At 44.3% G+C, this 12,678-nt stretch overlaps 1 protein-coding gene across 4 annotated transcripts in view; it reads right to left on the minus strand.

Annotated features, from left to right (window-relative positions):
* The window catches only part of poe (E3 ubiquitin-protein ligase-like protein poe), a 549,114-nt gene that overhangs the window by 428,350 nt on the left and 108,086 nt on the right, over positions 1–12,678 (minus strand). For 3 of the 4 annotated variants that reach the window (XM_075691117.1, XM_075691109.1, XM_075691133.1), the window contains exons 11-15: positions 11,796–11,916; positions 3,246–3,401; positions 2,974–3,158; positions 2,798–2,877; positions 2,642–2,715 (exon numbers count right to left, since the gene is read on the minus strand). In XM_075691117.1, coding sequence (XP_075547232.1) covers positions 2,642–2,715; positions 2,798–2,877; positions 2,974–3,158; positions 3,246–3,401; positions 11,796–11,916 — 616 coding nt within the window. The remainder of the gene's footprint in view (positions 1–2,641; positions 2,716–2,797; positions 2,878–2,973; positions 3,159–3,245; positions 3,402–11,795; positions 11,917–12,678) is intronic. The other variant, XM_075691124.1, reaches the window with a different exon arrangement.

Here is a 12,678-nt window from a genome sequence, read left to right on the forward strand (position 1 = left end):
AGTCCACAATCTATAAACATAACAAAATTCATTGAAGAATTATATTAATCCATTCTGCAGCAGTACACTTTTCATGATTCTGAAGAAGCAAGGAATTTTTGTGAAACTAAATTTTCGATACACAGAATGAGTGCCTGAAGGGGATATTTCTTTTTAGTATCCCTTAAACACAATCAGTTTTCAGAAGCATAGTGTGGCCCAAGTCCACCACAGCGATCCCGGATGACTGGGGTTGTGTACCAATGGTCTGTGATGCTACCAATTGATATTATTATGCCAATATGTCACTTGAACCCATGAAGCAATACTGTAAGAGCACATGTTTTAAAGCAGTGAAATTAATGGATGTTAAAACTGTATGTCACACATCAAAGGTGGAGGTTGTGTACTGTGATTACTAAGTCAACAGTTATAAAATAAATAAATAAGACAAGTGTTGCAGCCAGGCACGTATGCAGGATTTTTTGGGGGGGGGGCAACCCAAGGTAACTTTTCTATGCAAATGAGGTGGAGGGTACTTTTACTAGTACAAATGTGAATAATGCTGACTATATGCCATAAAGAGGCGTAAAGCTGCAAAAGAGAATTGAAATAATGTGTATCTCACAGGTACACCTGTGAGATACATCTCTTCTTTCTTGGCAAACAAAGAATCACATCAAATGGACTCTCACATGAAAGATGCGCGGGAAGAACTTTGCCAAGAGCAAGTTAACAAGCGAAAGTGCCAAATAAAGATTTCTAGTAACGTTTTTTTAATTAGCTCTGAAAGAATTTTAGAGAAATGTATATTTGCAGAACAGTCACAGTTCTTTTGCATCCCTCGTTTACTGCTCTAGCAAGTAGCAAAACCGACTCGTGTTGTTATTTGGGAACTTGCGTAACGATGCGTGGTCACCAGTCCCGTACAACCGTGTAGAGCGCAGGATGCTGCGGTTCTAGGCGTACTGCGCCCACCGCGGAAGGTTAGACACCCCTCCCATTAGCACAGCAGGGAAGTGGCTACGTCAGACGGCTCGATTGATAACTGTAGAAGCGTAATTCAAGACACACGGAATTATTCTCCTGTTCCGGCGGCTTTTTATCTACTTCCCTTTTAAATAAAAAGATGTTGATCCATAAATATTTTCACAAACAATTTTCGCTTTTCCTCGTTTGGCTGTTGCCTTGGTTTTCTCGCTTAATAGATCACTTAATTTCTCATCTCCTTGCGACTCTTGTTTCCAGTTGCCAATTTTCCACAAAAAGCGCTGTACAATAAGGGAAAAACCACACGAGGTAATGCGTGACAGTCATATTGCTTATGGGTTTAAGGGTTATTGCAGGGTCTGATGATGGACATTGTTTCGCAATATTTTATTTTCCACCTTATCTAACCCATATCGCGGATACATGGTTCCGAGGATCTGCCAGCGTCGTGGCGAGCTGTCACTCGAGGAAATGATGAAGCAAAAGGAAAAGTTAAACGCAACTGGCGTTTTCTCTGGCCACAACTCGTTCCATGAGCATACAGAGCAGCCGACTATGAACCGAGTCCTTTTCTTGGCCCCTGGATCAGTCTAAACAAAGAAGGTTGAACTAACGAAGCAACAGGGATGCGCGTGATCGTTGGATCGATGGTAACATAAACATTTTGTTGGGCATTATAAATAATATAAAATATAATAATTAAAACAATAAACTACACCCTGCCTGCTGCAATAGATGGTGACAACTGAATTCATCTTGAGTTAATCGCGCGGGCACCGAATCGATGACAAAACTGGCTTCTACACCCCAGAAGATGCCGATAACTACCGCCATCCAAAAGGAGTGAAAAAATTGACTATTCCACTCCGTGAAAATGAAATAGCAGCGAAAGCTGACGACAGTCAAAGCTCTCAAACGAAAAGCAAGGTGTTTCACATCTGCTGCGGGTCGGCCTGAATATAGTGCAATGCTGGGCCGACCCGTGGTGGAGGTAAAGCCGATACGTAGGCCGATCCCGAATGTATTCCAATACCGGGACTACCCACGGCGGGGGTGAAGCAGGCATTAGCGCTCCCCTCACGTGAGTCCATCCCTAAGGTAGTGCAATGCCAGGCCGACCCGCGGTGGAGGTGAATCAGGCATTAACTCCCCATACGTCGGCCGATCCCGAAGATATTGCAATACCGGGCCCACCCGCGGCAGGGGTGAACTAGACGTTAAGCGCTGCTTCACCCTACCCTTGGGTACGTGCTTGGTTGCAGCACATTCTTGGGTTAATAAAATTTGCAAAGTAAAAGGATTGTAAGAGGATACGATACGTCTTCAGATTATTTCCAACAAGACTATGCCTTTTTTATTTTTCCCTCGACTTATCAAAACAATTCTCAATTCTGCACACACACTGCACAATGACTCAATAAAAACACAAACTTGTGCAGTAACTGCAGTGGCATTATCAAGTCCAAATAAAGCAATGTCAGCAATTTAGCTGACATTGCTGAAACTGAAATTAGCTGCTTTTGTTCAAATGACTTTTGTAGCACACATAATGGTGCACTTTAACAAAATTAGCTTAATTAACATTGTGGCTAATTATACTGCTGTCAGCATGCAGAATCTGTCTCAACAGCACAACATCCAATACAATCAGCTTTTAACAAGAACAGCTCACTTTTGCATGTCTCCCGATCCAAGTCCTTGATGATACCCGCAAGGATAACCATCTGTGGTGTGCCTATTCCAGATCTGGGACAAAAAAACAACAAATTGTTTTCACAAATACTGTTACTCAAGAAAAGCGGCAATAAAGAGAGGAGTGTAAACTCACTTGAGATATGCCTGTACTGGCTCAAAGTTGACTAGGTAGGCATTCACAAAGTTGAGAACTTTTGTTGACAACTGGATATACTAAAATGTCAAAAAGGAAGCAATGCACGTGGAACATGTTATGAACTGAACGAGAGTTGAATGACATGTCCCTAATGCTGGTGGAAAGAAGCTTACCCCATGTGGTTCCTCCTTGTCTGGAATGAGGGGCCGGCCATCAGCAAGGGAGCAGCGGACACCTCTACTTTCTGTCTCCGCCTCAGGAAGCCCCTTTGGCTGCAGCGGACCTGGACCAGGGCTATGTTCTCGCGGGGCAGTTGTCAGTTCATACCAGTGGCCCAGGATAGGCTCGCTGTCATCATCTGCATTACAGAGCAACCAAAACTCGAAGATGTCATGTGTATGCCATACTTACTGGGGGCCTCTTCGATTATCAGTCCCGGACTCACCGCGGACTTCCCGAGACGCCAGTCCGGCGTTCGTTTTTCTCGGGTGGCTCCGCGCACCAGTCCGAGGGTTGCTGGAAAGCGCTTGTTTTTTTCGGAGCGAAGGCCTCGGACGCCCTGAGGACTCACCAAGTTGCCCGGAGGTTTTTGGTCCAGCAGCTAGCAGGTGATAAAGAGACGCGCAAGTATGCGGCCATATTGAGGTGGGCTCCATGCGCTCTGGGTCTGTACTTTGCGTTTCCGCAGGACGTTACTGTGCACACTTCCAAAGACATGCTGCTTTTCCTTGTCTTGTGGCCTAATAAATAAATTTGAATTCTAAGAGCTTTAGTTCCATATATTTCGCTATATAGTGAAGTAGTTAAGTGCAAGTTCATCACATGACAAGAGGCATCGCCTTGTCACTTTATTTCAACACCCTATTTTTTTTTTTTTTTTTTCACATAAGCCAGAACTAACCTATTATGGCCAGGTGTCCAAATCAGAACTACTAGGCCTAGCCATAATGAACACACCAAATTTCTTTTTGTTTATACTTCAACTGTCTGCTCACTTTGTACTGCAGGCTGCACATTGCTTTTATGCAATGAAGTGTCTTTGCACTTGTACATCTACATTACAGGCATGTGGGCATGATGACACTAATGAATGAATGACTGCGTGGACAAAAAAAAAAAAAATACAGGGGTGCAAGAACAGTTCTCAGCCTGACTTAATTTCACAGATTTCTCTTGCATTTTCTTGCTCTGATTTAAAGCTCAACCTCTCGCCTAATTGGGATGCATTGGTAAATGGACTGAGACGTAAGTAATGACTAAATTTTCAGGCATTAACACTGAGGTTTCATTCAAGGTAAGTTTCCTGCAAAAGAAATTTCCAAGTTCATACCATTTACCTGCCATATAGCACAAACCAATGCACACAAAAAATACACACGATTTCATAACATAATACTTTAGTGACAAGGAGTCACACTACACGAAGAAATGGTATAAAGGAAAACATTAAAACGAAGCAGGTTATAATGAACTAATGAATGCAGTGAAAATCGCAATTCCACTTGGAATTCTCAGTAAACACAAGCCATGGCCTCAAGAAAATGGGTGGTTCACCGTGCATCATGAAGGCCCCATGTAGCAGTCACTCGATTGCCACTGACTCCCATGTTGTGTGTGCACAACACGCTTTGCTTAGGCTGACTGTCCCCCCCCCCCCCCCCCATTTTATTATCACACCAGAATAAAACTTGAGTAGCAGAGTGCATGGCTTTCATTAAATGTTGCACAGTGTAACGGCAGCCACAACAATCTTCTTGACCTGTGCAGTTAACTTATCGGTTTTGGTTCAGCTCATTCCTTCTGGTGATTGCTTGGCTTGCTGGCATTTCTTGAGCTTGCCAGCAGAGTGGTGAGACCACAGCGGATCCAGACACCAGCATAAAAAAACTGGACTGATTTTGTTGTTGTTTAGACTTCCATTCAGCCATGATCACTGTATGAAACTGCAAGACTGCAGTACATCACAGTGTTGCTCATGAAACACTTATAAGCCAAACTAACATTTTTTTTCGTGTTTTGAAATGAGCAATCCCACAAGTGTCATCACAGTGCAACAATATGTGCAGTTTGCAAGCTAATAGATTTTTGCAGTCACTAGCACTCTACAAATTCAGTCATGAGCATGCGATGATGCTCAGTTTTTTCATTGTACCTTGTGGGCACATGAGTCAATTCGGCACTTGTTTTGGACTGCATACAGGTGCATTTTTGGAGCAATTTCTTAAAATAAACGGAAGTTCATTCAACTCTGTAGTGACTGCATCAAACATTCTGCTAGTTCCATGGTACAGTCTACACTCGTTACAACAAACCCGCATACAACACTTTCGGCTATAACGGACCATATTTCAGCCTTAGTTTGTTCTACCAACTTTATTAATGCAACAAAGTTTGCTTTTAACGGACCGTGCTACAACGAACTATCGGCCACAGCGGACGACATCAGTGGCAATTTTTTTCAAAATCGGCCGTATAAAACGTACGTTTGCCATGTCGGCACGGGCTGACAACCAACTTGCAAGGGTCAGGCGACTATTGTGGCTCAATACTGTAAGTGCGTGCCATCCCTCGTGCACGAGATACGGGGAGGGGGAGAGAGAAAGATGGGGGTACTACTCCGGCGGTGACTGCTGCTTACGGTGCAGCCGCCATTTCTTGAAAGCCATCTGTGATGTGGAGACAAAGTGCGCGCCCGCGCAGGCACCGAATCATGAAAGCGACCTGCAATGTGGACAAAGTGCACCCAGCACCGGTAGCTTCGTATGTGCTGTGCTTTCGTCGTTTAGGTCGCGTTGAAGTGAGAGACAGCACGAAGGTCAATTCACTCACTGCTGCTGCCGCGCTTATCTTGCTTAATTTGCTATCGCAATCAATGCTTTGCTACAATAAACAATAAATAAACAATAAACAATAAAACTGCGACTTTTATTGTTTGTTACTTTGAAAGTTCGTCACTCACTCTTTGCAATAAAGTTGTTAGACAGTGCGATGAAAGTTTCGGAAGAGAGGTGTTTCGGATATTACGGACTTCGGATAAAACGGACGTTTTTCGTTGGATTATCAGGGTCCGTTGTAACGAGAGTCGACTGTAGTACAATGTTACTTTCCTCAAGGTCAGGCCGAGAACTGTTCAGCATCGTTGTAACAAGTCCCAATTATCGTATTTACACATGTAAAGCTTGGCCTTATGCAAGACTTGCATCCTCACTTTGGAGCGTGAAAATTTGGATAAAGCTTTCCCCCTATGCGTGGTCACAGGTATCTGCGTGCCTACCGGTGAGCCATTGCAATCACGAAGGCCACGCCCACGTCTTTATTATTTCTACGAGCTGCTACTACTATACTCCGGCTCAATATGAACTTGCAGTGCAGTGAAAGCTACAGGGCATGTGAGCCAATCAGAGGAACCAATGTGCTGATTGCGTCATTTCAAGACCTACATATCCGCACCTGGAGGAGACAATGTGGAGCAGACAATGCAGCAATAAGTGGTGCACCTGAGAATAGCCTACAGGAAGCTATAGGCCGACCGTCTACAATCAAGTGCCATGACGGACATGTACAATTAATTAGTGCATATGCAACGTAGTTCACAGACGCTTTAAGCTTGTTAATGCTGGGAGAGGTGAGATTTTATGGAAAAATATTGCAGATCCCACCAACTGTGGGAATCTATGCAAGCGAAGCTTTCGCATCTGTGCTTTCGCATTCGCAGCGTGCTTCATCAATGTCAGCTGCGCTGAGGTGCATTGTTTAGCAGGTCTTGCTGGCATTGTGCTTTAGGCCACATTAACAGTGCACTGCTGCAAGAAGTGTGCACATGAATTTTGGACACATGGCATGCGGTTTTGTTCGAGGCTGTTGTCAATAGCAAGGTGAATGGAAACAATAATGGATGGCATAGAGGATGACTAGCTTTGGAAAAGCGCCGATGAGCCGAGCTCGCCAAACGACAAGGGCAGCAGAAGCGATGAGGACGACTGGATAGAAGTGTTCATAGTCGGCTGCTAATGGTTTGAGTTATTCTGCACAGCAATATCATCCGAGAAAACAAATAACTGCAGGCCTCATGTGAGTAAACAGGGTACTTAGAGAATGCAAAATGCACACATATTGTAAACTCCCAGAAAAGGTGGTCACATATGCTCTAGTCACTCTTAATGCCAAATACATTATTACAGCTATTCCATTAAACAGTACTAGCCCTGCTAGAGCCCGACACTGCAGCAGCCGACAATGCAGTCGGAAGACAGCTGTGCGTGTAGGTAACCCAAGTCACTCACACTCATGACCTTATACGTAGCTTTGTCCAAAAGAATCCTCAGGCTCTCTACGGACTATCCGGGCACCATAAATCGAAGAGGCCCAACGTATGCCCACATACCACAGTTCCTTTCAATGGTTGATGGCACTAGCTGTACATATTTGCCTAATGACAAAACAAATTAACATTGCCAAGAGCAGCCCCAAGCTTGCTGGTTTCAATCTCAAATGTTTATAAGAACAAGTTTTTCTTCATGTGATTTAGTTTAGACCTTTCTCCTTTGAACATAAAAGGCTGCATGTGAAAAAACTGCTTACAGTTGAACCTACAGTCGAACCTCAATATAGTGAACAGTACAAATCAAGCAAATTATTTCGATATCATCCAAATTAATTACAGTGAACTCTCCTTATAACAAAATCACTTTATCCTTTATCCAAAGTTCTACGAGGTCCCGACCACAGTGCATGCCTTTTATACCACATTATTCAAAGTTGAGCAGTGCCACAAGCCACTTGGTATGAAGTGAAATCCACGCAAGACAGCTTGTTGCAGGGTACACAATAACCCTTTGCTTTTCTTTGTCAACCCAGACAGGCAGAGAGCACGGCAAAGGCCACTCTGTTACATGGTGGCAGCTTCTTGGGACTCTGGCTACATCATACAAACATAACCGATAAGCAAGGCAGCTGCTGATAAACATCAGACTCTCGCTGGAATCATGTCACTCCTATTGAGCGCTGAGTGCAGTTAGTTTCAATGTACCATTGAGGACAAATGAAACATGAACAAGAAATTATAAAGCAGAAGCCTTTTTACGAGTGACACGAGTTTTGTACAAGCGGACAATCATGCAAAGTCTTGAAGGCAGGAACAAAACAATGCATTTTAATTTGCCTTAACTTGTTCTCGTTCCTATCTGTTCTTGACAGAACATTTTATAAGCCTCTGGATTGTTGGAGTGCCCTTCCCGTATTACTAGGGCTCTGCTATTAGAGCCCCTGCTTTTAGCAAAATACCCCTTACACTAACTCAATTTCCTGTCCCAATGATTTCGTTATATAGGTTTACTCAATTTACATAAAACTCACCAGAGATTGATAAGCTTTTATCAGCAGTTGGCATGTAAATAGGAGGAGCCTATGTGGGTGATCAAGCAAGCTAGAGACCATGCAATGTGACAATGGTCACTTTGGTGAATGCTTCACTTGCCAGTCAAACTAGTGGCGACAACTGCAGGCAATATTTAACCCATTCGCTTCCACGGCTAGCGCCGCGTCGGCCAGGCCAGAAGAGGCCAAAGTGGCCTCTGTAAAACTAGGCGTTTCATGAAACTAGGAGTTTCAGGATGATAAGAAACTGAGCTTGCTGCTATGTGCAGGGGAACACGCCACCACCAGCAGCGAGATGCAGACGCGGTGCATTCTGGGCAACGAGGCTGACGCAGAATGCAGCATGTCGCATGTTGCACCTGCTGCAGCCGGGGAACACTGGATACGTTGACTGTGCCTTGCGTCAGACTACAGAGCGCTGCACTTTTGCTGGCGTGGAATTGTCTTGCCAAGCGTGCATGTGCATATTCGCGACATCAAACTATAAGACGGCCTTTAGAGCGGATGTTTCGAGAAGTTTTTCATAGACGGTAGCCCATTGCAGGCTATTTTCTAGTTGTTTTGCGCTTTGCACACTAGATGGCCATACCTGTCCACATTTTCAGCAGGAGCTGATGGTAAAACAATGGAAAGCTTCTTGCTCACCGAATTCCGCTCTGTTGTAGCCGTTGCAACCAGAAAACTGGGCTCCGAAAAAACATACAGGCTTCCGAGTGGGCTCATTTTTTTCAGCAGATACCACTGAACACTGTGTGCTTAGTTTTCAAGGGCCAAGCCATAAAGTCCAACAGGCAATCTCAGGGAGAAAAACACGAAGCTGCGAAGTTCCTGGACATCTTAAGCTTTTTCTTAGACTCATACTTTTTTCTTTACTGCATCTGACGTGGAAGCTTTTTGTGAACAAAATAAACCAGACATTTTGTAAATGCAATGTTTGTAGCAGATATTAGAGTGATTTTCTTACAGCATGGTACATGCTGAACAAAGCAGGAAAATGCGCTGTGGAACCCCAAGCGTGGCGGTGTGCTGAATGAGCGGAAGCCAAGGGGCAATGAGCAGGATATACTCAGTATTGCAGTTTTGTACTTGAATGCTTCTGGTTATAGCAACTGCAAATATTAATGGTGGGCTCACAGTTTCGAACTCTGTTTGAGCATAAGTGAGAGTTATCAGCAACATCTGCACCGAGTGTGTGTGTCAACAGTGCTCCATCCATATTCAGTTTACAGTACCTTGCCTGACATTCATGCAAGGGCCCGTGTCTAACCATGACGGCTAAGGGCTCTGAGGGCAGTAAATACTGTAGTTTGCACATAAGTAAATAAATTTTTTGATTGATTGATTGAGATTCTGCAATCCCAGCTAATGGGTCATATTTTTCTATATAAGCAATCATAAGGCTTTGTACTTCACATCTAAACTTGTGCTAAACATTTCCGTAGCCCACACAGTGCCATGAGGCACCAATAAAAGTATATTTTTCTTGCCATTAAACTGTACATCCATACCACATATAAAGGAGCAGTGATTCTTGGTGTAAAGCCTGCATAATGTGGGGAGCACATGCATCCATTTCCTCCCGCTTACTCAAGTCATTGCATTCGCACATTGCGGATGTGTTGAGAGCTGGCGTAAACACGGCAGAGCCGTACTACTCCCTCTCCCTGCGCTCCCTTGCTCTTGCGACATGTGCACCTTTCCCCGACTCGCTGGAAAGGGAAAGGTATCCAACGCGTGAGGAGTGCATTTCTCTTGCTAAGGTAAAAATTTATAAAAGAGTGTCACCAGGGGAGACTCACACTCTTTGGCGTCCAGACCTTGGTCCCATAAGTGGCCTCCGTGCCTTACTATCACGTGCAATGAGGCAAGCCTATTTATTACTTATTACACAGTGAACTTCCCTCTATTGTTTGCAGCAATAAACATTGTTGGAATTGACACCGCTGGCTGCCTTATTTGGCCGAACCAACATAGCTGTGATTACACGCGCTATGGGTTGGGGAGTACTATGGAACGACTGTGTGTAAGTAGATCTGGAGCTTGCCTTCAGCCCTAGCCTCTACAATAGTAGAGCACCCCCACAGTAGCTACAGTGGCTTTTGCAACGATGATCAGCAAATCGGCATGCCAGGCAGCATTTGCTAAGGAGACTACGTGCTACAGTAAAACCTCGATAATTCGAACTTGGTTCATTCTAAATTTCGTTTAATTCAAAGAATTTGAGCGGTCCTGTCACTTACAATACAAATTCTACCAGATAAATTGAACAGCCCGTTTGGCTCTATCCAGATAATTCGCAATTTCCGACCAGCAGCAACATGTGACCTCGCGGGGATCGGAAAACAGTCTTGAATGCTCATTCAGCCAAAAGAATAAAATTGATTAGGCTTAGAGCAGCTTAAAAAAAGTCCCTATTAAAGGCCCGATCGAAAGATGAGACGCCTCCAAGACACACCTGCTCAATGGACACAGCACATGCAAAATAGCAACCGAAACTTTAGAAAAAAAAAAAAAGGCAGATAACGCATTAAGGGAATATGAAGACAGTGCTGACCGAAAAAAGAAAAAGGAGAAAAAGTGCCGTCTCCTGGAGCGTTTTGTCAGCCAAGGAAGCGCAGGCATGACCTCCGATCCGAGACCAGAGAATTATGCTCGTTCTTTATTTTTGATAGCGTGTGCCTCCCAATCTTGGAGGCTACAGAGCGGGCCGCTGAAAGCCAAGCCAGCAAGAAATCCAGCATGGCGGCCTCTAAGAACATGCAGCATGGCTAAGAACGAGCGATTTAGTCTGGAAAATCCAACTACGGGGCCTCAATTCCCCCAAGAAATCGGTCGTGAAAATGCATTAGCTCAATGGGAACCCTGACAGTGTATTTATCAAGTCCGGAATATCCATAAAGTCAAAATTTTTTTAGTCAAGCACCTACATGCCTGCTTTAGCGGCGGTTATCGATTCCATGAACATCGTCCGCAGCTTTGTTGAGTGCAGTGGTGGTGATTTTTGTATGCTTTGTGTTGTGAGCCAGCTGGAGAACATGGCACTTGGGGCAGCGAACTACTGCACCAAGCAATCCCGCATCAGTGATTACTTCAAAGTAATCTTTTTCAGACACGAAAATAAAAGTGATTGCTTTTTCTGGCAAGTTCTTGCTTCTTTTGTTCATTTCAATTAATTCAAAAATCCACTTAATTCGAAGAATTTTCGTTGTCTGGCAGCCTTTGAATTATCAAGGTTTTACTGTACATTGCAATCCACAAAAGATGAAGCACTGCTACCAACTGTGTTAGTGATACAGTGAATACACTTATTCTACCAAGGTCTTCTACGTTGGATGGCCCAGTATCAGAGGCCATGGTTGAACCATCATGCTGCAACAATGGTGTGTGGTACACACACCTTAGAGCTTAAGGCACGCTGTATTCACACATCAGGTAGTTGCATACAGTTGTTGCACCCTTCTGGCTGGTGCGCTGTGAAGCCTGCCATGTGCATCCAGTATGCGCCCATTCCAATTTAATATATCCATGTTCACTATAACAAGGCCCGACTGTATGCTTAAATTCTTTAGAATAAGGAACCAAACAAAAATTATGCTAACACTTTTTTTGCAACAATCACCTTCATCAGCACTGCTATCATCTGATGTGCTGAAGTCTTCCTCATAGAATGTGTTTGAATCTGAAGTGCTGAAGTTGTCACCATCTGTTGGGTGCTTCTGAATCCTCTTCAGCATCCCTGCCTGCATAAAAAAAATATAATAAGAGAGCACATATGGACCATACACAACAAAACTGCAATTAACGATATGTACTATGGGCCACTACTGTACAATAACCACTATGCCTACCGTATTTACACGATTGTAAGTCGACCCCTTTTTTTAAATTTGAAAGTCTGAAGTTGGGGGGTCGACTTACAATCGAAACCAAAACATGGCCCCGCCAAAAAAAGCCATACCAACGAGAGCTACAACGTAGTTACAATTTTATGTTTACTCTATGGCCCTACCCGTATCTTTTTGCTATCCCGCGTGTTTGTTCGCTTTTCGGAAGAGTTTTTCAACATTTTTGAGAGTCTTACAGTGCATGCAACACTCATGGGGGGGTGTCAATAGTTGATAAAAGCGCCGCTGTTCCCATTTGCGGCGGCACCCTCAGAACGGCGGCGCTTGCGGGGAGTATCGGTAGTTCATGGAAGAGCAGACACCGCTCGCGGGTTTCTCTTTCTCTGTTTAAAGGCATTGGTATTGGTTTGACTAACTTCTTGACGCGCTCCACTTCGGCTACGTGCTACTTCTACGCTTCCCCAGTCGTCATGAGTGCTGCAGGCCCACTAATCTTTCGGCACTCGTTCACAGCAGCGTTCAAGAGGGCTGCCATCCTTTACGCCGAAGAAACAAATCACTGTGCAGCGGGCCGCAATTTCGATGTTTCTAAACGGGTGGTGCGAGAGTGGCGACTGCAGCGAAGCGAAATTTTCACCTGTGTGACGGCAAGTGAGA

This window comes from Dermacentor variabilis, chromosome 1 (genome assembly GCF_050947875.1).
Source record: "Dermacentor variabilis isolate Ectoservices chromosome 1, ASM5094787v1, whole genome shotgun sequence".
Taxonomy (NCBI): Eukaryota; Metazoa; Arthropoda; class Arachnida; order Ixodida; family Ixodidae; genus Dermacentor; species Dermacentor variabilis.